We start from the raw sequence: 27,397 nt of genomic DNA on the forward strand, positions 1-27,397 counted from the left end.
AGTCTGACAGGGGCCTCTCTAGTGCCAAGCAGCCAGGAAGCAGACGAGTACTTCAATATGGAGAACGGAGTAACTGTGTGGGGGGGCGTCACTGAATGCTGTCATGAAATTTTTAGCAACCAGCTGACCAAGGACCACTAGTCTCACTTTACTTTCCTCCCTGTGGTTGCAACTCATTGTTAAGATTTTTTTTTTTGTACAACTGCATTATGAAAAGCTTAAAAGCATGAACTGTGCCTGTCATGAAGTGACAGGCTGCCCTCTCAATAGCTAAATACAGGCAAAAGCTGCCTGGAAAAAAGCTATAGTCTTTCAAACAATCCACTGACTACAGGAGAATAAACACATTTTGAGCCTTGCTGCTAGAAGACAAGAAACTTGGTTTAGCATGTAATTAAGGATTGTGCCACGGTATGAAAAATACACAAATGCACTGAATAGAAGCTAAGTATCGCTTTGGCCATAACCAACATTTTGAGCCTCTTGAGTGCTTGACTGCAATTCTACTTGTACACCATTAAGAGCGAGCATTGTTTCCGTGACTGTATACAAGGATGATCCAGTAGGCTCAGTACAGCCAACACATCCTGTTAATACACAATTTTTCACATTTTCTAAGAGAATGTACCAGTGATAAGAAGAAATTTCCTCTGCTATTGTGGCATCTCAATGATTCTGATAAATCAGGGCAGAAACAGCAAGGGGTTGTGGTAAACTTCGCTCTTCTTGTCAGAGTAGGAGGCTGTGGCTCTCTTCTGACTTTCCCCCCCCCCTTTGACTCTGAATGGTGTCAGCAAGTCATTTCAGGGAAGAAAAGCTGCCCATGAGCCAAGGATGGACCACTACTGTCTCTTCCTATCCATCTGTTTGTGCTGGGGGTTCACACCCTCTCTGTGTGCCTAACCCACTTGTGCTACTCTTTAACAGCAACATTGATGTCCCAAGGCATGTTAGCCTGGAAGACCTATTTACAGATTGTGCCCTAGCTGTCAGGGGTGATCATTTTCCCCCAGTACTGGATTTTATGGTAACTCTGTGCAGTTCCTAAATTTCCTGCCAAAACACACCTTATCAGTAGGTTGTTGGGTAAGGAGGGGAATCAAGAGTCTCATTTTTTAGCATTAAACTGAAGAGGAAAAAGGAACCATGATCCTGTATGACAATTCAGGTGATCCAAGACTGGGTGCTAGGAAACAAACATCAGGATTGGACTGAAATAATTGAAGAGCCAAAGATTTTCTTCAGTGGCAGAAATAATTCAGTGAAGATAAAGGCCTTGTGTTCTCTTCCCCTGTCAGGTCTCTTTGCCTCCAAGCTGGGTCAGAATCAAAGCTTGTCAAACAAATTAAACAAATCAAATATAGTTCATAGCTTTCTCTTCACAAGATTAGCTTCATAAATAGTTTGTGGATATTCATTATGCCAACTCTAATTAGGAAGGGAAACGGATATTTCATGCAAATTTCATCAAATACAACCTTCAATGAGTAGCACTCTTTGCTATAGCATGAGCCCCAAAGTTCTTTGAGGCTTTGCCTTCCCAATTCTTGGTTTTCATCTGGCTCCTACAATAATCTCCTGCCCTACCAAGAGGTTCAGAACCAACTCCACCTGCCCAAACTCTCCCACAGACTAGAGCTGCCTTCGCTGTCAGGAGAAAACGTTTTTACCTTCTCCTGAATGTAATGAAGAGAATCTCATCCTTACACTTGGACAAGTTTTCCTAATTGTCTGAAAGCTTCAGATGCTTCACCTCCTGTGTATGACTGAGACTCCACTTCCACCACTGCACTGCCATTTCACACACTGATGATTTGTTTCTTAGACAGCAGTAACAGCACACAAGTGAGGGGAACAGGTACAGTGACACGACAGCAGTTTATGTCAGCTTTGCACTGACTCTGTCCTCACTTTGGGAAAGTTTTGGTCATGTTTACCTTTCCGAGTGGCAGCAGTTTTAGACCTAGGCGAGGAACTTGACCTGGAGAAAGATGTAAATTTGGGCGTGCAGCTAAATGAATACTTGAGGTCTGTAAAAGGAATCTAATTGTATATATTTTTTTTAAATCAATGTCAGTGTAAAATTTGACATGCTTAAGAACATAGTTGTGTAGGGTAATGAGAACAAGAAGTGTCAGGAAGAGGGTGAAAGGAGGCATCCCCCATCTAGCATGCATATGCACAGCCTGGGAAACACTTCCTCCAGTGGGGCCACGGGGCTGTGGTATCACTGCAGGACTGCAGAGCTGGACGGGTGGGGACCTGCTCTGTAGGTAGGACAGGCAGTGAAGAAGAGAATTATTCTGTGTGAAAGAGCAGCTCAGAGGTGCAGAGCCTTTCCACAGGACAGGGGATAGGCTGGGTGAGAGGAAACATCCCCGTGGGATGATGCTACCTCACCTGATCAGGGTGCAGGCAAACACACAAAGACTTCTTTAAACAGTTCAAGCCTCTGTATCACAGATCCTTGTTCTTTGGCTGGAAAGACAACACATAAGGACATAAGTGTTGAAGATTTCTGGCGGTGTCAGGGAGAACTTCTTGCTACAGGTACTGCCTGAGCCAAGCAGGGCAATGCTCTCCAGCATCTGCTACTCACTGACAAGGAAGAGGTGCTTGGGGATGTGATAGTTGCTGGCAGCCATGGCTGTAGTGGCCAGGCAACAGTGAGGTCCAAAATCCCATGAGGAGTGAGAAAGGAGTGCAGCACAGCACAGATTCTGAACTTCAGGTGAGCAGACTGCTGCTTGTTCAAGAAATTGGTAGGTGGGATCCCACTGGACAGCTCTGAAGATCTTACAAGAGCTGGCAAGCCTTTAAGGACAGCACCTTCTGAGCACAGATAAGGCCCAACCTGATATTCTGAAAGGCAGATGGGTCTAACAGGAGCTGGCTTGGCTAAATGGGAGGCTCACAGCAGAGCTCCAGCACAGAAAGTCAGCATGCAGGAGGTGGAAGAAGGGAGAGGCTAAAAATGAAGAAAGCAATTGCGGGAAAAAGTATTTATTGGAAATATTCTGTTTACTGCAGGGAAGAGAGTATTTATAAAAATCTAGAAAGAAACCCACAAGTCACATACCTGTCTACATCTACACAATTATCTGAAAAATATCTCCTGAGGGAAATCAAGTTCTTGCTAAATGTCTCAGGTCACATATGTCCATGACATATGGAAGCTCCTCTAATAATTCTTGGCCTGCAAGACCAGGGTGGCAAACTCAGAATACTTTCAATAATAATAATAATAAAGAACTCCCCTCCCCCCCCCAAAAAAAAAAAAAAAAAAACTAAAAACCTATCAACACTTGCAAATACGCTCTAAAAAACTATCAACACTTGCAAATAAGCTCTTTCACAAAGGTTTTATAGCTATCAGGGTGACACAGCCAACTTCTCTTGAAAGAAAGACATTCTGTGAAGATGTCTTTCCAATTTTCCACATTACTTTCAAACTAATCAAACTTGCTTTGCTGCTTCATGAAACTAACAGAGGAGCAAAAGCCTAAGCAGAAAGATAACATAGAGTCATAATTTTACCAATAAAGTTGAAAGAAAAAAAAAAATCCAAATCTTGAACACACAGGATGACAACTCATTTCTAGGAATGAACTTGCCTGAGGCATGGGGCTGTGCACAGAAGTGAAGCAATTCTCAACACAGGGTGATTCATTAAAATCACAAAAGGTAGTGATGGAGGGGTTTGGTCATCTCACTCCATCACCTGGTTTTCCTTCATTTTCTAAGTACCACTTAGTCTAAGTGTCCCTGCAGTCTGTAATAAAGCCAGACCTAGCACTGCTCCCATAGGTTGTACAATGCAGCTGGTTTTTCCTGAAATTTAGAGGCATATAGACATCTAATTATCACTTGTGGCTTTGGCAACCTCTGAACAGATTCTCATCAGTCTGGAAAAAGCCATCTTGCTAAGTTTTGAAATTTGTCATTATGCAGTACTGTACCTGGGAGAATCCTGTACACAGGGAGGTCAAATCCATCGAGGCACCTGCAAATGCTGCTTGGTTCTATTGCTCTGATTTAATTCGACCCATTCAAAATGCTCCTTTTGCTCTGACAACACATGGGCCATATTCAGCCAGGAACTGGCAATGACAGCACAGACAGGCTGAATGGATGGCAAATATCAGCCTAGAGGGAATCGCCATGTGAAGAAGGGAATGAAGATTAGAATAAGCTCTGGTTTACGCATTAAGCAATTGGGAATGATAAGCAAAGTTTCTTTATCAAGCCCTAAGGTTTGAGAGTCTTAAGATGAAGACTCCTATATTGTAACCTGAGGCAGCTGAAGAACAAGACCCCTAGGTCAGCCTCTGACCACAGCAGCTGATCACTATCATGTTATTTTGCATTGATATTACTGTGGGTGGAGGAAGAAGCCTTATGAAATTACTTGAGACTGGAGCTCTGGCGGTGCAGTACAGCAGCTTCTTGTTTCTATCAGCACAAACCAGGTAGGAACACAGCCACAGACTCTGGGTGCTTTCATGCAGGAATCATCAGAGCTACTCTGACAAAATCTGATAATGGGAACACTGACCGCAGGAATCTGTCCTTAGTACAGCTCGCTTCACAGAAACCCAGTATGTGACAGGCAAAAGCTTGGAAGGACAAAGACAAGGACAAATTGTAATTCTGAGAGAGGAAAGCTCGCTGAAGCTACTAAAACAGACCTGGAGTTCAAAAAGGGCTAGCAGGGTCTGATCAGCTCCTAGCTTCTCCAAATCTCATGTTAAAAATATTCATTAATGTTGAGATTTTACTGAAGTACAGAGAAATGTTGAAAACACTGAATGCTGAAACTGAGATTTGAGATACGAAAGTCTCAAAAGAATCCACCGATTTTGAGTCCTGTGAAGCAGAAATTCATGTCTCCTGTTCTTCACCCTGCAGTCACTGAGTTCCTGCATTACCCTGGGAATGAGCTGGCACCCACACTGTTTTACACACATGTAAAACACATCCTCTTGTGCATCCCAGAGGATGCGACGTGTCAGCTGATGGCCCTGCCTCCACCACAGCCCGGAGAGCTGGACCATCTCTTGCCACTCTTCAGCTGGGCAACCAAATCCTTCCCACTTCACTTCAGGGGAAATAACAGAGTCTGTTCAGACCACCCACAGCAAAAGTTTTCCTGCAAAATGGGAAGTCCTTCCTCAGCTCTCCAGGCAGCCAGTCCCACATCTCTAACAGTGGGGAGACCAAGCCACATGTTGTCTAATGAACAGCAAACCCCTGGAAGAAGGACCGACTCTGTGCCACCACAAGCCAGTGAGCACAAGCTGCTGGTACGAGTTCCCATACAAGGCCGATAGGGCGTCTGCCTCACCCAGGGCTCCATGAAAGCCAGGAAGACAAGCAGAAAGCAGAGCCCCAGGGACTCCCCAGGGTCTGTCTTTCAAAGCCTGCAACACAGTCACAGTTTGAACAAAGCAGGCAAACAGTTAATCAAGCTGCAAAGGATTTGTTTTATCCAGATACTATCTTTAAAATTTAAGACTGAAATGAAGTAGAGGTTACTCCTCAGCTCCTCAAAAAGGCCCCAGGCACCTAGGACCCATTTTGATATGGTCTGTACCCATTTTCAGGCAGCACTGAGTCATTTGCAGCAGTATCTCAAGTGCAACTGGGAGTGGAATGCAGGACAAGGGCTCTAAGTCAGATCATGCCAAAACTTGACAGCTGTAAGCAAATGCAAGGAGTGAACCTAATTCTCTCGCTTTAAAGTCTGGGGATGTTAAAAATTTAAACAAAGACAATGTTCTCCTTAAGCTCAATTAATGCTTGCTGATTTTGGGGTGAGAGATGCCAGCTTTACCAATCAATCAGACAGCTTGTCCACAGAAGAATGAAACATGAAGCAGAAGAAAATCTCAAAGATCTGGCAAATTCTTAAGTATTCGTGTCCTTTCTTTGTTACAGTTTGTACAGAAAATATTCCCTAAAATGTTTTTTACCCATCTGTTTTTTACCCCATCTGTTGAAAACACACACATTTTCACTTAAATACTGCACTTAATAAGATGTAACCCTGTAATAGCCTTCCTAATTTTTACAGCCACAAGAATCCCATCACAAAACGCAATGAAATCTTCACACCAGGGATGGAACTGGAGTCCTCAAGGCTCATTTACTGCACAATGTTACATACAGGCTTCAGCATACAGCAGTAGCTCATTACTTCTTATTTCAACAATCTGAACTCCAGGCTATTTTAGAAAAAGCTGACAGCATTTCTACTTCCCAACGAAGACTCTGCAGTACACTTGTCTGAAGTCAGCAAAGTGTTCCTGATTTTTCCAAAAGTGATAGCAATTCATTATAAATTAAGTTCAAGCACCACTTGTCAAACTGAGGACTCAGCCTGGTGTAGCCAGAAAGACAAAGGATTTCAACTTAGGGGCCAGATACTATTTTCCCATCACAATCACAGCCAGGCAAATCAACCATTTAATCCTCCTCTGCTTTTTGATGATACTTGCACAGACTGATGATTCTTTAGGGAGAAAGCTGCCTCTGAGTGCATGTCCTTGCAACCTGAAATGCAAGTAGTCATTTTTGTCATACATACAAAAACAAAAAATCTGGCCTTTGTTTTTTGTTTACATGGTTTGGCATCTTTTTTGTGGGTTTCCTCACTTAGATTCTGATCTACTGTTCATCTCCTTGTGGTAGACCTGTCCAAGTATGTAGCCACAAAACTGAACTGTAATAGTTTATACCAACCATTAATCTATTCTACCTCATCAGGACGAGAAAGACTCATACACTCAGTTAACGTAACCAGTATTTGTGCCTAATGGTACATTTCTTGCTTTAAAGGAGACTTAATTGGTATGAAAGAACAAGGAACCAAATTTAACTTTTATCCTGTCACCTTAAGCTTTATTAATGCAACAATTATTGGAAGAGAGACTGGAAGATCTGAAGTTTGAAGATGAAGTCTGGAAAGCAAACATTACTTTCTGCTACTGTTAAGAAAGCAAAAGATTCCAGTGTATCCAACCACAAGTGCACTCAGCAACCACTTGAATAGGAAGCAAGAAGAAAGTAAAAAAACACTAAAAATTCCCTTGGTTTCTATGCTGTACTTGCTTCAGTTTATAAAGCCAAACACTGAGTGAAATATTCCTACAAAATGGAGCCTGAAGAGCAGAGCTGTTGGAAGTTTTCAGAAACAAAGAGCCCTGAGTAGAAATTCTAACTAAAAAGAGCCTTCAAATGACTTTTTAAAGCTCAGGGCACAGTGAAAAAGAAGACTCAAATTCAGAGAGAGGGAATAAGCACATGGTGACAGATATAATGAGAAAGATCTGATAAAAATGGTTCATGTGGAATAGTACAAAGAAAAAGGAACAGACAGTTGTATAAAGCCCACACAACTTCACTGCTGCAATCAGGCTGAACTGCATACTTATGAGACAACAGTGAAAAACACAATTTTACCTTTTATTCCAGAAGTTGTATTTTCCCTAAATCAAACCAGCAAAGCAGATAAGGTCAGATTAATTATTAATGCAGTTCTAGGTCGTGTGGCAGACGTGCACCTGCCAATATTAAATTAAGATTTGCTTCAAACTTATGATGTGTTCCCAAGAGGTCAGGCTGGTCTCCTGCTCTCTCAAGGATAATCAGTAACAAAGGATTTTGCAGGGTAATTTTGTTCTCTGAATAACACAATTGTTTGAAATACACCTTGAGGAAGTTACTAAAGTATCAAGCAGAAGCAGCAGTGATACAATGCAGTTCAGAACACCATTAGCTCTTTAAGATCAGAGACAGAAATATACCTTGTGACTGTCAGCTGCTACAAAAGAAAACCTACAGAGTGAATCTTACCTGGGGAGAAGTGAGAGTCAACAAATAGGCAGCCCTATGCTTTTATTAAGGCCCTTCTTGCTATTCCTAGAAAAGCACTAATTTACTGAAAGAAAAAAAGATAGAACCTAGTGGCAGAAGACTGGCATAGCCTCCTTGGCTTACGGTTGCCATCAGGTGGGGCATTGGTGCAGGAGGGAAAATAGGATGTTTTTTTAATGCTTCAAATTCTCACTGTCTAACACCTATGGTATAGCAACCTTGAGTTACCCAGACAATACAGCACATAAACACAACTTCAAAAGCGTCACACACACTTAGTCTTCTCTCTAGTTCTTTCTCTATCACTGCTCAGTAATGTGTCACGGGAAGAAAATTTAAGGCCAGAAAAGGGTACAGAAGACCTGGCAGTTTCCAAATAAATGGTATCAAGGTAATAAGCTCAAATTATGCCAACAGAAAAAAAAGATAGAAAGTGGAAAAAGGTATCAAACTGACCAACAAAGATCTCTTCACTGATCTCAGAAAAGAAAAGCATATGAGTAATGGAAACAAGAACAGGTTATTTAATAATTAAGTAGAAGGAGCAAGACAACACAAGGACCATGTCAGAACAAAAAGAGGAAAACAAAATAAGCAACAGTTGACAAGAGTAGAAAGAGATTGTTCTGTAAGTGCATCTGCATTAAAAGAAAAAAAAAAAATACAAAAAACACCAAACCAAACAGAACCAAAAAATCCCACCAAAACACAAGGGAAGTGTTAGCTGGGCAAGATGAAAGAAAAACAACACACAGCAGATGGCTTTAGAGAAAAACTGTTCGATGGCTCTTTTCACTTCACTGTTCCCTAGTGATGGCAACTACAAGCAACCATATTCACATCACTGAAAACAAATAAAAAGATCTCTGCCTAGTAAAAAGAAAAGAATGAGGAAATTATGTTCTAACCCAAGTTTGATACTCACAAGTTCTCTAGGCCACAAAGACCTCTCTGTAACACATATTAAAAATTGGTACGTTAATCTTATATTAACACAAGAAGTTAAAGTAGCCTCAAACCTAGTACTAATAGTTGATATTTTGAAAGCTGGCAAGCTGGAATGCTATTTTTAAACAGAAAAACAATGGAGAAGAGAACCAGCAAAAACCTGACCGGAATCAAGATCACTAACTTTCAATTCTAAAAAATATTTTGGAATGAGTATCCAAATTATACTCATTATGCTTGCCAGTATGCTATCACAGTAACTGACACAAGTTGGCCAAGAACAAGTCACATTAAAATCCTTTCTTCCACAGTTATGTACTGAAAGAGGAATAGATGAAGTATCTTCATCTTGACATCTATCACAGGACACTCTTATAAGCAAGACAAACACAGCTCAGAAGAAATACTACTGTATGAATGCAGAAATAGCTAGAATTGTAAGAAAGGAAAAAAATAAAGTGACAGTCTACTGTCAAAACAGGAAGCTGCAAGGATGGTTCTCCAATGTCCAACAGAAGTATGTCCTGGGGTCAGTTCCATCGATATTCTAACAACCCAGATTATGAAATCAATAGACAGCATGGAGGTTGAGTGTCTCCCACAATATTCAGGAAGATAATATTCAAATTAAAACATTATCGTGACAAGTTAAAAAATTGTCTAGAAAAATTTAACATTTAATACTAATAAATGATCAATTCAAAACCCATGTCTGAATCCATCACTGCAGCAAACATGACTTCAGATTTTTGTTATGTTGAATGCCATAACACAGAAAAGGGGTATACAGCATTCCACAGTTTAATTCCCTCACACTATTTACCTCAGACTCAGACTTTCCCCCCCCAACAACAACAGGGATATAACTATTGAGAGGGTGCTGGATTTAAAAAAAAAAAAAAGGTACAAATAAAAAGGCCCTTCTCTCCTCAAAAAGAACTCCGCCCTTCTCTCCTCAAAAAGAACTCCTGACTTACTTCAGATCCTCAAATCATCTTCACGTTTCACTAACTCTGCAGTTCAGAGACTGGGCAACCTTCAGCAACGTAGCCGGTAAGAACACTGCCATCTCCCGCAGCAGGCGAAGGCAGCAGCTCTCCCAGCGCCTGCGTTCTGCTCCTCGCCACCTTACTTTCCACACACTGAGCAGTAACCTCAGGGACTCAGCACGTCACCACCAGATGCTGCATTGAGAAATACATAGCATGACACTTGCAAGATCAATCTTGATGGCCTAAGCTCAGTAGCAACATGAATCGGGTCCACTCATCCACCCCGCCAAAGCCTACACGCTTGAACAGCTTCCTCTCAATCAGGGAAGGAAGATTCCTCACCACACGCAATTCCTGAACAGAAATCTCTGTAAAAGCAGGAGTGGGTCCAGAAACCAAGTATAACAGCTTATTCTCATTAAAAGCATAGCAGACTGGATGGAATTGTAGGTGACTCCTGGCCTACAGTTTTCACATCTTTCTGCTATCTTGCTTTCACTGTCAAGGATTCATATCAGTCACCTGTTTTCATTCAACAGTCTTCAAGAAGCAGCTTCTGAGAAGATACTACATGCTCCATTACTACAGCCTTGTCAGGCATACACTTCTGCTCTACACTGAACAACTCTTAAGTCCATAAGAGGGTACACTGTTTCTACAAAGGCATATAAATCACCTTGGTAACTACTCCCTACCCCCCTGCCTTCTATTATCTACAGCAGTATCCTTGATGTGTTATCAAAAGTGCTTAACAAGGAGGGGAAGAAACAGCCAGTTATCAAGTAACTTGGGACACACCTAACAACAGCAGCTCATATGGAGCTAAGCTGCAAGCAGTGTTACATAAAGGCTCTTCCATTTCCTCAGTAATTCTGCTTCTTCTCCTAGGGCTCCATTCCAGGGCTAACTGGAAGCTACCTCAGGGATCTAGTGCATGATCCCTACCTCAGGGATCTATTCATGTCAGTAGCTACCCAGCCCAAGGATGTAGCTCAGTTTTCTCTCTTTTTTCAAATAGGTTATATATGAATTAGGACATAACACAGCTGCAAATATTTTAAGATTAGTTTTCTAACATCGACTACAGAGAAGATGACATTCATGCCTTTTCTTATTAACACACCTTGGAAGTTTGAAGTCTTTTTGAATACTGTCGGTGTTTAATCCCTCCTTGGAAAGCAGCACAACTACCAAAACAAAAGCACTGATGTCAGAAAGCTTATATTTCCATAGTCAGAGAAGCACAAGGGCATATCAGGAAGAAAGCTACAACAGCCAAGCCCCGAGACGCGGGCAAATTTCTGGATGCCACTACTTGGCTAGTACAGTTAAATCTCACAATATACTTGCCAAGTGCTGTTATTTCCTTATTCTGGCCATGTGAACAGTACAAATAGTTTATTATTCCTAACACTGTTTCTTATCTAAGAATTTCAGGTGATTTTTTGTCTTTACCTTCTTCATACTGGAAAGGTATCCTGCTTAGCTTCCTGAGGCTTCTTAAGGGCTTTAACTCATCAGCAACAAATGAGCCAAAATTTCAGTTTCCTCAGGATATTTTAGAAGTATTCTCTGAAGACAACAGAAGTGTTTTACCCTACACTTGTATTTTAATTCTACAGTATTTGGCTTCCTTCTACTCTCCGAGTAGAACTGAGGTTCACAGGAATATCTTAGCTGTCAATTTTAAAACTCAATTTTTGCATAAACTCAGGCAAAAGAATTCTGGATTTTTTTTTTGGCCATCATACCTCAGGTATGCTTCACACATCACACATTCTGATGTGATGCTACCTTAGAGAAGAATGATTCAGGACCTTAAAAAAAAAAGTTCCTTAAAAATTTAGTATCCTCAACTCAACATTCAGTTTATTTTCTAAAATAAAAAACATGCACATTTGTAATATACACCATTTGATTCTTAACAAAGACAAGTTTATAAATATTTTTTCCTTCCTTTTAATAAGGATCTCTATCTACAGTCTCAATCCTTAATGACAATCTGCCCAATTTTATTTTAGGCAAATGGATTCCACTGAACACAAAGTAGATCTATATTGTTTCAGATGCTGGAAAGCAAAAGTACCTGCAGAACTAGGTAATTATCTCTTCAGGCACTTGCCATTTGGCTAAACGAAGTTGAAGAGTTTCATGACTTATACAAAAGCAACAAAATTCCAGTCTTTATAGGCTTCTTCAGTTGATTTCCACCTCAAAGAAGTGTGAAAACAGAAATTCACCCATCAGTCATCTCACTAAGAGAAAATGCCGTATTTCTTCCCCAATTCTTCAACAGAAGTATCTTTCAATCCCATGTTGTTCACATGATTGAACAGTGCTTGTATAACTGTAAAAGAAAATCCCAAAGTAATCTGTCATTTTTGCCATTCACACTCTTCAGGTAAACTAGTTCAATTCCTTCTTCAGTGAGAGTAAGGCTTGTATTATACAACTGAAAAAGAGTAAATTTTTAGACCTACCGAGTATGAAAAAAATTAGCAAGGGGAAGCTCTCCCTTCTTTTTCATGCCCATGAGCTGCCTAACAACATTTTCTTGAACAGGTATATAATCCTGACAACATAAAACAGACAGCTTTTATTTTGTCTGCTATGTTGGCACTTTGCCATTAAATGCAGACAAGAAAAGGTAATGCCAGATGGCAGAAAAAGCTTCCAACAGGTTAAAGGTGTGAAGGCAACTCATGAGAGGAATTTACTTGCACTTCAGTAAGTCAAACACATAATTTTATTTTAAGGGGTTTCACATATCAAAATTTTGAAAGTATAATGGTTTTTAGTGAAACTCAGCTGTAGATAGTAAATTTGACATTATCTGGTCTCAGAGACATGTTTTGCTTGTAAGTGTCTCACTGTTACATCATCTGGCTGGTGTGCCAGATAAAGAAAATGTTTGAGATGGAAAACACTTTTATAAACCATGAACTCAAGCCAATGTCAACCTGAACTGCAAGCTGATTTAAGCAATGCCTCAAGAACAGGACTGATGACAGGCCGAGTGGTTCAGGGACATCTGCATTCTTTTCACCAACAGTGAAGTCGGAGTTGCCAAGAAATGGTCTCAAATTGTGGAAACTGTGTAATTTGGATACCTTGGATCTCAGACAGATTTCATACAAATTCATAAATTTGTAACATTACCAGCTACAAACTGAAATGCTCGAGGCAAGCTTTCTTTACCAGACAGAAGTGCAGTAGTATTACTGATAAAAACCAAGAGGATTTAGCTGTAGTTTGAGTCTTAACAATTAATAAGGAATCAAAAGATTAAGAAAAATCACGACATTCATACTCACTTCTAAAGCAATCAAAAAGCTAGACAACTAATCTTAGCTGATTATTACATGGAATAAACAACAAGAATAGCACTAAATTTTACATATTTCTTGCTAGATTCTACAATATCACAAAGTTTAAGATGACACTACCCAATTACTTACGTTTTTTCTCTGAGCTTGACATAAACATTACTGCCATATCAAATCTTTTTAATTCAGATAGCCTCTGGAGGATTTCAAGGATGAGCGATGGCTCCTCTTTCCTGAAGATTATTAGAAAAAATAAATGAAAAAATAACTACAGTTCATTAGAAAGATTCAATAGCTGCAAGCAATATAAAGGACTTCAAGAACAAGAAAGTCAAGAACCAGTGGAATTCCCTTCTCTGACTCATATTCCCTGCTTATCCTTCATGTTCATTCTTGCACTCACAAAGCAAAAAGTCAACACCCAGAAATCTTTATGAAATTATCACTCTGACACAGAAGAATGAAGAAATAAAAGCCTAGAACGATGCAAATTGTCTGCTGTTCACATACAGAGTAGCTATTACAGGATTGAATGCTCACACCTCGCCATAACATCACCAGTTTTATAAACATTGGGGTATGTGAGAGGAAGTAGCACCTGTGGTCATAGGAAGCTCAGCAAAACACACATTACAGTTGCCATCACTTTTATCCATACAGTAAAATTCCTAGATTTTCATATTGTTCTGGTCAACAGTGGACAGGCACTATCTTTGTTACAGACAATAAATGGTTGTAAAATGAACTTTAGGACTCAAATAGTAGCATGGATAGAAAATTAAAAAATAAGTGTCAGGTACTGTCTTACCAGAACTTTTAGCTCCAATACATATTCACTAAGAGGCTATTGTAAGATGCTGGCAGATAATTAAAAAGTTGGAATGCAACACAATAAGCACTGCACTGAAATGAAGCCCTCTGTATTTCTCAGCTTTAGAAAGTTAATATAGAAAGCTAATATTGTGCAATTATATCTGATTCCAGAACACACAGTAATATGAACAAAAATTGTATCATGAAGTCTAATATTCAGTTTCCAATGCTATTTAGCAGAACTTATTTCAAAAATATACAGTAAAGTCTATTTATTTCTTTATTTCTTTTCTATCTGATTTTCCAAACTATGTTAATCTCTTAAGAAGGAACAACTGAATCATTCTAATTATTGCACCATGCTCATGTAATGCTGTATGCTGGAAATAATTTTGTAAGACCAAGGGTGGAGCTAAGGTGAAAAAAAAAAGCGGGGAGGGAACTGCAAAAAAAAAAAGGTAAGAGCAATAAACAAAAGGAGGAGTTAAACTTACTCAATGTAGAAATCATGTACAATTTTCAGTATCTGGTTAAACAAGTCTGGATCTAAGGATTTCTGGAACAGTTTTGGGTAAAGCGAAGGCTCTATTTGCTTTGGAAAAAATAAACAATATTTTTAGGCAAAGAAATACAGTTGAGTCATGAGAAGTACAAATTCATTCTTATGATGTCTTGAACGACGTTGAAGTGCATGAAAACAAGAAAAACAAATCTTGCACTATTTGATGTTGGGTTTTGGGTTTTTTTTTGGTGATGATGATTGTTAACTTCTTTTAAAAGAATGCTAAGCCTTTTTTTTTTTCCCAAAATATATATAAGCAGAAGAACACACTAAAATTAGTTTTAAGCATTTGTTCAGTTGAAAGAGGTAAGAAAGTTGCTATATCTAACTCCTTTAATTTCTAATTTTTCAGATTAATGCTTCTAATATAGTTAACTAATAAATTTAGGTCTTTACAGAATCAGAGACTAAGTCTGAAAGAAAAGGCAGAGACTGTACTCAAAGTGAGGTAAGAGAAGTCAGGCACAAGAGAAGAAATACTCAAATGTGGATCAAACCACTTAATATTATGCGAAGGCAATTAAAGAAAGGGATTGCTGGGCACTGTTAGGGCATTCTAAATATATATACCCTGCCCACCTAAGTCTGAGCACTGTCAATCAACACTATGTTTCATACCTTCAGGTACAAGTACAGATTTTCTGGATAGTCTTTCAATTTCCTGAAGTCAGACTCAAGCTGGAATGAATTTGCAGGAATGGCAGGGATGGGAGAAACAGAGCTAAATGACCTTTTGTTTTCATTTTCTCTCTGTTTGTTCATAGGGAAAGAAAAAGGATTCAACACGGATGAAATTCCTCTCACATTAGCAGGAAGCCTGCAGACAGATTTTAAACACATAATGAAGAAAACATCCAATGAAATCCTACACAGAGACCTAATTGGAGTTCTTTCAATTAATTAAAAATCTAAAATACTATCAAAAATTTTAAAAAGAATGTGTTTCCGTTTAAGCAGTTACCTAAAAAACACCTTCAAATTATGGAAACTTTATACTTGATTAATCTTTTCTAAAAAAAAAAATACACCTGCAAATGGCTAGAAATATACTCAGCCTTTCTCTACTTTGTTTCTGGAAATAACTGCATTGTATAGTACAGATTTCTAACATACACAGCTGCAAAAAGTTATTACATTTTCTGCCATTTCACAATGAAAAACAGTAACTGTTTCAAATGAATAAAATGTTTCCAATATTTATTACAGTGGAGCTATTTTTGTCCTAGAACTTGTCAGTTAAGTCCATTTATTTTTTCAGAACTTATAAAATGGCTAAGAAACGTACTGTTTTCTTCAACACTTCACAGTAAATCCACCTAAATGAGCTGGAAAAGGTGGGTGCAGAAGGGTGTTTCTCATAGAAATTCTTCAATTAGGATTTCATTTAAAGTATTCACTGTTAACTGAATGAGATGATGCTGATGCATAGCTTTCCTTAACAGACAAGCAGAGTTCCAGCTCTTAGCAGGGGCACATACAGGATAATGGCACACATCCTTCAGCCCAGTTTCAGCCAGTCAGACCCGAGTTTGCCCAGCTAACACAGTGGAAATTGGCAACTCTGAGCACATCTGAAGTTACTGCTTAGCAGAGAAAAGAGCAGTAACACTTCTGCTCCTTTTCTCTCATAGATCTGCTATGTAGAAAGTTTGAACTCTGCTCAGATCTACTCTAAAACATCACAAATAAAAACCAAAGCTAACAAAATTTACACGAGGAAGAGAGTGTGGCATACAGGAAAATATTGCCAATTGCTTTATATTTGAAGTGTAAGAACAAGACTAGTTTTTCACCTGACACTAGATAAACTTGTCTCAACAACTACACGATCAAAGAAGCAGATGTGCAAGAACTGCAACTTCTTTCAGTATTTTCTTTTCAATTCAAATTCTCCAAAATATGTTCAATACCACATCACATGTAGAAATCTGAAAATGAAGATTAGATTTCAACTACATTTACCTTTGGAAACGAGGACCAGAATTTTTATACTTACTGTAACGTTGATGTATCACTGACTTCTTCTATTTTCAAGTGTTTTGCTTTAGGAATGTCCATTGTACTGAACTGATCATCCTGATCCAGATTCTCTGTTGTTTCAATACTCACTGAATTCCTCCCGTTCTTGATTAAAGAAGTAGTGCTGGGCAAATCACTATTTGGTGTGTCATCATCAACTTCTTCAATGGCTATTCTTTGCAAAGGCTTCTAAACAGAATACATACTTCACATCATGTGTGCAGCTTCAACATCAGTGTATACACAAGGCTCAGATAAAAAAGCTGTGTTTAATTTAAAATAATCTCATGATGACCAGTTTCATCTGTAGTGGTGCACATGGAAGATACTTTCCTTAAAGTAGGCAACATGCCTTGTTATCACTACAGCTGCTACAGAAACATTCACAGCACATGAAAAGAAGGGAATCTCACTCAGAGCTTTCTTAAGTCTGCAATCAAACACAAAGACTCAAGAACCTCCCCATTACTCTCAACTGCAATGTAACCTCTGGGCCCCAGGATGGGTTGTGGGGTTGCCTGCCCATTTTCTATTCTAGCTAGCGGCACACGCCATGTTTCCTGAGTGAGGTACTGTGAGCTGGGTGCTTACACCTCCGCTACTCTTGCCACACACACATGGAAATGTTCAGGGTGTGTCCTTGAAAAAATTCCAAAGCGTAAATGTGAAAATTTTGGGCCTTCCACTGGCAAGGTGTATCTAACAGGAATTAGTCTACATAAATAAGCAAGAAGTGGATTTTAACTGTAAACTCTACTTTTCCCATCACTATAGAAAGCAACTCACAAAACAACACAACTTACTGTTGATTTAATGTGTAATGGATTATCAATCAGTTTCACTGTATTTTTCATTTCCTTTTCTTTTATCAGTACTGCGGGATATTCTTGGTGAGTTTGCTGCTCCTTCTCAGCTAACTCCTGAAAAAAAGTTTTCCAAGTTATCAAGACTTAGAGGAACAATTGTAAGACACGTTAAAAATCATGTAATAAAGAACGAAAACATTCTATTCTACAATATGCTTACAAAAAAAAAAAAAAAAAGAATATACATACATTTCTTATTTTAGTGAGTTCGTTTATTGCTTGTTTATTTCCAGGTTCCAGCTTCAGAACAGCTTCAAAATCTGAGTGAGAAACAACAGACAAAAACTGTATATATTTTAAAGTAATAAGTACTCCTGGCAAACTTTTAAACCTTCTCTTTTCCTTTCACAGCTCTCCAATAATTAAATGCAGGTAAGCCATCCTAATGCTTGTATCATGACCTAGTTTTTAAACACATCTTTCAAACTATGTCTTACTATTTATTGTAAGCAACAATAGAAGTAATTTCACACAAAACTGTCTTCCACCCATATGAACACCCACACAAAAGTTTTTATACATATTCAACGAAACACAAAGCCCAACCATTCTTAACTTCTGCACTGATAACCTCAATTAGGTGGCAACTAATTATTAGAAAATTAAAATTTAAAAAAAAAAAAAAATCAGGATATCCTTATCTCTTACCTATCATACTAATTCAAAGTCATACCTTGCATAGCTTCTTTTAGCTTTCCAAGAGCAACTCTGGCAGCTCCTCTTCTAGCAAAGGCTTTAGAATAGGAGGCATCTAAGAGCAGAGCTTGTGTACAGTCATTTTCTGCCTCTTCATATCTCAGCAAAAGAGTAGTACAAAATTAATAATCATGTTCAAGAGACAGTTTCAACTGAAAGGCACAGCTACCCAAAACAAGTAAAATATGAAGACAGATCTTAGTTACCCATATAGCTATAAATAAATACCACAGAGCTAAAAGTGTAAAATAAAAGTCAGCATTACAAAATATGATTTCTCAGCACCTCGAAGTTTCAGCCAAATCCTTTTGTTTCTCATGACACACTGCTGACTCTTTTTTATCATCAGAGAAACACAATTCCTCTGTGAAAAAAAAATTCCTAAAGCCTGTAAGAGCAGTGTCCCCGTTAATAGCCTTAAAAAGAAAATCAGCAACATAACTTTGTACTTCTGAAAACCAGAAATACCATTACAAACCAACAAAAATATAAGAAAGTTGAAGGAATCATATGAGAGTAGATTTCTCTACATCTGAATTTCTGTGACTTGTCCTTAGTTATGCCACAATGAGAAGTTAGTACATCTTTGCATTAAAGTAGCTTATGTCATTGCAAGATCAAACTTTCTCATCCCAGTTATCATAGAATCATAGGGGTTGGAAGGGACCTCGAAAGATCATCTAGTCCAACCCCCCTGCCAGAGCAGGACCACCTAGAGTACATCACACAGGAAGGCGTCCAGGCAGGTTTTGAATGACTCCAGTGAAGGAGACTCCACAACCTCTCTGGGCAGCCTGTTCCAGTGCTCCGTCACCCTCACAGTAAAAAAATTTTTCCTGATATTCACCTTGAACCTCCTGTGCTCCAATTTGCACCCATTATCCCTTGTTCTATCACAGGTCATCTCTGAAAAAAGCTTAATTCCATCTTCCTGACACTCACCCTTTACATATTTGTAAACATTGATGAGATCACCCCTCAGTCTCCTTTTCTCCAGGCTAAAGAGACCCAGCTCCCTCAGCCTTTCCTCATAAGGGAGATGCTCCACTCCCCTAATCATCTTTGTAGCCCTACGCTGGACTCTCTCCAGCAGCTCCCTGTCCTTCCTGAACTGAGGGGCCCAGAACTGGACACAATATTCCAGATGCGGCCTCACCAATGCAGAATAGAGGGGGAGGAGAACCTCTCTTGACCAACTAACCACACCTTTTCATTAGATCATGATTCCACTATTGCATATTGAAGTATTTTCATTCATTCCTCTTCTCCTTCAATCTATGATCAAATTTATGGAAACAGTATTTGCTTTTTATTTTAAGTTCTTATCAGCTCCAGAGATTTATAAGAATACCAATGAGCTTCTGTTTCATTTTCTGTTTAGGTCCTCTTTGAAACGCTAAGACTCATGAAACACTAATTTACCATACAGCATCAATTTTCTTGCTCAGTCATTCATTTAAAGTGCCACTTCTGCCAATTCTCTGAGAACATTATTTACATTATGATGTCTATGGCTTCAGTACTAAATTACATATGTTATGCCACAAATACTACCTGTGCAACCAGTTTTATGATCTCATAATTTGTGATCAATGTATTGTCTCTACAGATACTCAGCCATGTCATGTTAGACCAGATGACCAACATAATGCTCATCTCTCTGCTGTTAATGGCACCAGTTTAAAAGATTTAACCTACCATACCATCAGAGACTCAACAACAATTCAGACTTCAAAAATGGTCATATGGAATTTCTCCCATTTCCTAGCAAGCATGCATTTCCTACTGTTACTGGATTATTTTAATAAAGCTTAATTAAAGATAAACTAACCACACACGTCTCCATTAGTGGAAGTAAAGAAAAATATTTTTAAAGATGACAATTTCCAGGTAAAGCTTTGAACCATTGCCTTTAAAGTCAGAATTTATAAACCTCTTTTTTACAGTGCAACATTGAGTAGCTGACTTTTACAGTTAAAGACAAAGCTTTGGGCAAGTCCTTTGAGAAAGGTACCTAGAATTTTACACATGTAAAAGAATTTAAATCAAACTTTCGAAACTATAATTTCATACTGATGTTATTTATTTTCTCAGGACTTCCTTCCTATGAAATGCATTATAAGACCACACATACTGAGTTGTTCTCTCCCCATTATAGTTTTCAGTATGATTTATTCTGTACTGAATTTTAAAGAAAATTAGAAGGACTGACAGTAACTTAACTTGAGGGAAAATCTACTGGATCATTCTTCCATCTAGTTCACAGTAAAGCAAGAAACAATCCAGCTCAGGCAATGCTACTTACTTTTCAATCTTTAGGTAGGCCATGGCTCTGTTAGCTGGCAGAAGTGCATTGGTGCCATCTGCTGCTATACCACGGGTATAACACTCTATTGCAGCCTCATACTTTCCTTCTTTGAAATAACCATTCCCCTGCAATATTTAGGTTAGAAAAAAATTAGCGTAGAGAAAGAGCTAGTGAAATGACCTTTTCTCACCGTTTTTAGTACAGGGTCAAAATATCAAGAAGAGCACAAAGAACATCCACATCAGGGCAGATATTTATGGCATATTTCTTCACAACTAAACTTGGAGGCATACCACAAAAAAAAAAAAAAATTCATTTTTTCTAGTACTTCAAGGAGGAAAAAAAAAATTCTTTCTACATGTATAGTTAAAGCGCAGGCTTGCAAGTCTACAACTTGTGATTTATCTTTGCTTTTGATGTGCAGGATAAGTCCTCCTGAATTTCAATGCAAGTTGAACAAAAGTGAACCTTCACAATTCCCCTTTCAAGACAACTTTCTGTGCTGTACAAATCCACCTTTATCCTGACACATACATGAAATCACTATCCTCAAATATTACTTGGGCTCACAGGTTTCTGTTAGTTTCCAATTCATGCTCCAGACAACAAAATTACATTAATTTTAGTCTCTTGGAAATAAGCGAAAAAAGTATCTTCTGCTTCTCAGCAGTAAAATAAAGCTAGGTACTATCTTCTCTGCTACTACTCTACTCACTGGCAACAAAGGAAGAGCCACAGTTCAGACTTGAGAGGACCCATGTCACCAGGAAGAAGCCCACAGAGAGTCAGCTCTGCTAGCCATGAAGTACTGCACTAGGCTGAAATTTCTGTTCTGTGGCCTCTTCAAATTTTTGTGTCTTTTACCTACTTAATGTATGCTATTATTCTTTTCCTACTAATTACCTCTTACAACAAGTGCAGGATGCATGAATATTGATAAAAAGTCAGAAGTCAAATAGCTAGAGAGAACAGCAAAAGAACAGAAAGAAAACTGTTATAACTGATGGTGTTCTTAATTGCAGCAGGAGGAAGAAAGAGAAATCAATAAGCCAACTGTAAGCCAAGACCATCTACCCAGAAATATATTTATACTGTCACTGTTGCCTGTAGTCCATGAAGTCCTTTTTACAACTACTTTCCACCATATAATCAAAGGTTTGAAAATACAGGAAACAGTCCACAACTCTACTGGGACAAGATGGGGTCAAGATGCATATAGCACTTGAGAAACAGGGTCTTTGTAAAATACAGTTCAAGTTCTACTTATCTTACTACATATTTGAAATTTAGCATATACACTTTGGGCTGTAAAAGCTACCTTGTATAATTATTCCTCCAGAAGAGTCCAAACACAACTCACTGCCCCGCTGCCACCCCCTGATTCAAAATCAAGAAACAATTAAGGTTATATGAAGGACGTTGTATTAATGGAGTTCAAGACTGTATCAGGTTCAATTTACACATCTGCATAGCCAATAGCACAGCACAAGACTTGTCTTTGCCAGTTCTCTCCTGTTCCACCAGAGCCTGTGACTTACCAGATCTTTCTCTGTAATCGCCTTCTGCTTGAGCTGCTGGTCTTCAATGCACTGCTTCTCCTTCTCTGTTAGTTCTGGCCTCACTCCATCTCCAAGCTCTTTCTGTCCTGAATTTTCTTTTGATGATAGAGCCTGCAAAGACATTTTTTTTTCCCCCTCAGTAAGTATTCCCCCCAGTTAGACATTTTCAGAAAAACTATGATAAATTCTAAACTTTTAAGATATAAAACTCTGCCAGGCATTTTAACAGAAGTGCCTGTGTTGTAAGCTGAATGCAAGTTGAAGAGATCATTCTAAACTGTCCTTGAAAACGTATTTCTGCGAGGGACTGTAAGTCAGAATATTACTTGGTAAATAAAAAGTATGCAGTTTCTGAAGCACAATGTAAAATGACCCATGGAAGCTCTGTCTATATATGTTCCAATTAACAATCATTTACTTCTTTAATTATTGAAGAGGCTGGGTCTTTGTTCCAAAAATGAACTTTTCAAGCAAAAAATGAACTTTTCAAAACTATGGCTGAAGAGATAATAATTATATTCACACAGTAATAAGCTTTTATTTACTGAGGTCATCATAATCAATATTCTCTCCCTGTCATGAAGGTGATCAGACTTGCAGTAGAGTATTAAGCTCCACTAGGCTTAAACCCACTTTCTGGTTTGGCAAACCACAGCTATCAGTGAGACTACAATAGGACAGCAGTTCAGCTGTACAGCCAAGAGATCACACAGGCTCTCTCATATGTACTGCTACCCTGTACCACAACACTAAACACAACTAGGAAAAAAAAAAAATCATCAATACAGGAGGTAGAAAAAACACCTGAGGGAAGATTTCTTAAAAAAAAACAGATGCTGGTGCACACATCTAGTCTCAGCCTGCCAATCCACTACCATGCTGTTTGCATACATGTGAGTTAGTCCAGAAGAAATTCAGTCATAGATTTTGACCTCAGTGAACTTCAAACGCCAGAAAAAGCACAAGATTTTGTTGAATTCCGTTCTTGTTATAAATGTAAGGTGATGCAGATATAAACTGAACAGAGCATATTAATTTACGTTAGGGTCTACCAATCTTGTTACCTGATCAATTTTCTTCAGTTCATTTTTTGCTTCAAAGTTGTTTGCATCCAGCTCTAAAACCTTCTCATAATCTGTAAGATCAGAGAACAGTGTTTCAGGAAGAAGCTACAGGCTGCTAAACACAGTATAAAATACTAGAATTCTTTTGAAATAACTCTTTTTGTAGTAACCAAAGAAGCCTGAGATACTGCAAGGAACACCTTATTCTAAAACATTCAAAGCTGAATTGTTACAAAACTACTAACATCTAGAGCAATCACTTGGACTTGCTGCTTGAGTTTTATCTTGCCAGAAGAATACGCAATATGGTATTTCAATTGTTTAAAGGAAATTAAAATTAAATTCCTATACTAAAAAGCAAATCACACAAACTTTAATCAAGCAGAATGACAAATAGTATGTATGTCTTGTAAGGACATAATTTTAAAAAGACACACCTTCTTTAGCACCTTGAAGATTTTTCAAAGCAAAGCGAGCAGCTCCTCTTCTGGCATAAGCCTTTGTGTGATTTTTATCTAAAGCAAGTGCTAAATTGCAGTCAGATTCTGCAACAGAAAACCTATCAGAAATACCAATGAGTTAGTTTGGATGCATCTAGGTGACAAAATCCTGAACTTCAGTAATTTAGCTTACTCTGAAGCTTTACAGGTTCTCTCTAAAGTGGAAATCTTACATGCTTTAGAAGGGGCATAGAACAAGTATTCCAACATCTGTCAATTCAGAATACATCAGAACAGGAAAGAAAAAGAGAGGTCAACAATCTCTACTGCAACAGAAAAAATAACCAACTCCCCTGTACCCTTCCTTCTGTAAGCACAAATCAAAGGCTTAGAAACACAGCTCACTGAATGCAAACTGCAAATTAGACAGCAAACTTTCTCTTTTTTTGAAGTCTTACACTGTTACACAGAAGATGGTGAACTTCTAGCATGAAAACAGAGGGGAGAAAAAGATGAAAGAGCTTACTAGACTCCTTGTCCTGGCAATTCCTACAGCAGCCTGACATAGACTGTAACCAAGCATTTTCGGTAATACAGTCGAGATTTAAAACCAGACAAAAAATAATATGATGGTAGCATTTCAAAGAAGAAAAAAATTACAGATTTAACAAAACAAGTCTTACTTTTTCATTCTATAAAATGCTGATGCTCTATTTGTGGGCAATACTGGATTGTATGGATCATAATGCATTCCTCTAGTATAGCATTTTATAGCTTCATCGAAGTTCCCTTGTTTAAAGTAGTTATTACCCTGTGAATAGAAAAAAACAACTTTTTAGCAAATTATTGTACATTAACAGACAACATCGCTGATTTCTGGTGAAAAAAACCTCAAAGCTTGGATTTTAGAATGCTCAAACATATCTGGTTTAACTTTCCTCACAAACTGCTGCTTTCCTGTGAAACAATTCTTTTAACTAAAATTTTCTAAAAAGTATCCTGTTAAATATTTCTCATTATTTATGCACTAACATAGCTTTATTATATACTGATTTTCACTATCTGTAGGTCATTTCCAGAAACCTATAACAAGCACATATGTAGCTGCCTAAATTGCCATAGAGAATTAGTGAAGATCGAGTTTTTTGTAACTAGATTTCCCATCTTTGCATTCCAAGGCAAATATTCTCATTTCTCCCTCCTTTGGGACAAAACTTTTATGTCATCTGCCCTCAACTGTTTCCCTGCAGCCAAGATGATAATGGCCAAAGACTTTTCAATTTCTCAGTGTAGACTGCAGATCTAGGAACTTCCACATCAAGGAATTTCCAAAGCAGCAGGGAAAGAACACAGATGTCTTCAATGCAGACAAAAAAAACCTAAGAAACTCTACTGAAGAGAGGTATAGACTGACAGATGGTGTTAGGTCATTGCTTGTACAACAAGAAGTTTCTCAGAATGACACAAGTTGCTATACAACTTAGCCAATCTATCTCACGTGGTAATGAGGAATGAGATAGCTCTCGCTGTATTCTACTCACAAAATAAGGTAAAAGTGAACTGGTACAAATTTGCCATTACCAGGATAAGGAGGACATACAAGTTCACCTATCATTCCCAGATGTACTGGCCTCACAAAGGGACTAACCATAAGTTTTTGGAAGTTTAGTTTAGGGCATTCAGATCATGTGTTCATATAAACACCACTTTGATCCGTATGGCAATTTTACACAGCAACCCAAGTTCTCAAAGCAAAAAAAAAACCACAAATACATTAATCATCACCAGCATACATTAATCCAAGACTGACAGGCTTTGATGCAACCGGTGATCAGGAGAAATAGAAATGCAATGTGAATTTTCTGTTTTGGAATAACAGGCAGGAAAACAAAAATAAAATTCCAGATGGGCAATTCTTCCACCAGAAGTGTGGTCCCAGTGGACAACCTTTTAAAAGAAACTGCAAATGCTCCTACATCTAAATTGTTACTTTGCAAATATTAAACATTTAATAAAAACAAATGTCATAACCTTTTCCTTCTCTGCAAGAGCCTTTTCTGCATCTATACGAATTCCATCTTCTTCAGAGTCTGATTCTGGAGATACAGAGTCATGAGCACTATCTTCTTTATCAAGTTCTTCAAGTATTTTATCCTGAAATCAGATGAAATAAACCATTACTTTCATTACAATTTAACAGTGTAAAATAATACGAGCAAGACTTTAGGAGAATTAGTGTGTTTTTAAACATCTCTGCTGCTTGAAGTCCTCTTTACTAAGCAGTATTACACACTTCAAAAATGAGAGGTCTATCCTCTAATACTGACATCTGTGTTTAGTTTTATAGTCTACTAAAATTACAACCTTTTAATTGACCTATCATTAAATCTTTTTTTTCTTTAAAGTATAATTCAATCTGCTGGGTAAAAGCACAGACAATGGAAAACTCAAGTATTTCTCAATATTCCAAATTTTAAACACAAACTTTTTTGGGGGAAAGCTACATTATATCTTCATACAGTACTCAGCACGTGAAGATACTGACTTATGGAGCTGAATGTTCGGTCCACAACAAAATCTTATTTAAAACAGAATCAACTGGGGACAAGACTCAGTTAACAAGCAAATATTCTGACTTACCACATCAAGTCTTCCCCATGCTTCATAATCATAAGACTTGATCTTGTTCTTCTTGTTTTGCTCTGTGGTTATCTTTGAAGGGACTTTACTTTTGGCTTTCTTCTTTTTCGTAAACCCCTTGTTTCGGATTGGTGGCAAATTCTAAATTGAAATAAATATGATAGAATAAATGTGTAAAAGTCACTTGTATTGAAGAATCTATAGTACTTATATCTCGACATAGTATCTATCTACTGGCTAGTTTTATTTTAGAAATCCATCAAGGACAGCAAGTATAAATCTTTCAGTACATAATAGCAAATACTACATGTATAATACAGAGCTAAGTTTCACAAGACTCTCTGCAGAATACCACTGCTGTATCACATCAATACATTAAAAGTTGGCAAAAAATAATACTGATACTGCAAACAGAAATATTCTCCCCTATCTGCTAGGAACTGATTAAAAATTTAGTGGCCTCATCAACTCTAGAGCCTACTGTCCCACAGTGCTGCTGGCGGATCAGTTTAAGGAGGATTCTTCAGTTTGTTTCAGATGAGGAACGAATCAGCTCATACCTTTTATTCAGGTACTTTAAGTCAACACATACAATTTTGCCGAAATGAACAGTAATTGTTATAAACATTATCACTTTATGAACAGCTGACTTAACATTGACACTGAACATGTGATTTTTACCTCTTCTGGGACACCACTCTGTTTCCTTAGTTCAGAATCCACCTCTTTAATATCTTTTTCCCAGCTTTCCAATTCTCTCATAAAATCCTGCAGCTCTTCAGCATTTTGCTTCATCTGCAGTTGCAGTTCTAGTGCTTTATTTGGTGCACTCATTGTAATCTGCCAAATTTCAAGGAAAAAAAAAAAACTTTTCAAGAGAACCTGAAAGTATACAGTGAAGAAAGCTATTTCTAAATTAATAAGTTTGACTTACATGTAAGACAGGCTTTCCAAGAGCATAGTAGGAACATCAAGTACTAAGAAATGAAGAAGAAACAATTTAAAGGTCTTTGAAAAAGTCGAAGGGAAGCCAAGTCATCCAGATACAAGAAAGCACAACATAAACAACAAGTCACACTTTCTTAACTAAATGTAAGGTAAAGTGCCCAACAGGTCAATGAAAATCCTGAAAGTAGTAACAAGGTGATCTTAAAGGAATTTCTGCAGCGTTTCCCAGATGACAGAACGGGGAAAACTAACACGTTAACATTTAAGTTTTAAATAAAACAAAATAAAACAAAAAAAGATATACATGCCATCTTGTACCTTAACAGAAACAAGGCACCTGA

General features: G+C 38.1%; 1 protein-coding gene across 1 annotated transcript; it reads right to left on the reverse strand.

The window, feature by feature from the left end:
- Window positions 1-11,669: 11,669 nt before the first annotated feature.
- Window positions 11,670-26,946, reverse strand: RPAP3 (RNA polymerase II associated protein 3). The gene is made up of 16 exons (XM_008945808.1): window positions 26,790-26,946; window positions 26,109-26,249; window positions 25,500-25,622; window positions 24,152-24,279; window positions 23,466-23,587; window positions 23,029-23,099; window positions 21,944-22,075; window positions 20,403-20,530; window positions 18,075-18,196; window positions 17,591-17,661; window positions 17,339-17,455; window positions 16,513-16,724; window positions 15,135-15,333; window positions 14,449-14,546; window positions 13,274-13,374; window positions 11,670-12,162 (listed from the first exon to the last, which is right to left on the reverse strand). The coding sequence occupies exons 1-16, from the start codon at window positions 26,940-26,942 to the stop codon at window positions 12,071-12,073; spliced, it is 2,010 nt and encodes a 669-aa protein (XP_008944056.1). The 5' UTR covers window positions 26,943-26,946; the 3' UTR covers window positions 11,670-12,070.
- Between the last annotated feature and the right edge of the window lie 451 nt (window positions 26,947-27,397).

This window comes from Merops nubicus, unplaced genomic scaffold (genome assembly GCF_000691845.1).
Source record: "Merops nubicus isolate BGI_N331 unplaced genomic scaffold, ASM69184v1 scaffold40528, whole genome shotgun sequence".
Lineage (NCBI taxonomy): Eukaryota > Metazoa > Chordata > Aves > Coraciiformes > Meropidae > Merops > Merops nubicus.

Excerpts from the sequence above, each read along its gene's own strand:
- RPAP3 (XM_008945808.1), bottom strand. The coding sequence starts at position 26,942 with ATGAGTGCACCAAATAAAGCACTAGAACTGCAACTGCAGATGAAGCAA. Across the intron at positions 20,531-21,943 it reads CGATTACAGAGAAAGATCTG|GGGAATGGTTATTTCAAAGA; the intron begins GTAAGTCACAGG and ends TAAATATTGCAG. Across the intron at positions 13,375-14,448 it reads GTACATGATTTCTACATTGA|GAAAGAGGAGCCATCGCTCA; the intron begins GTAAGTTTAACT and ends AATAATCTTCAG.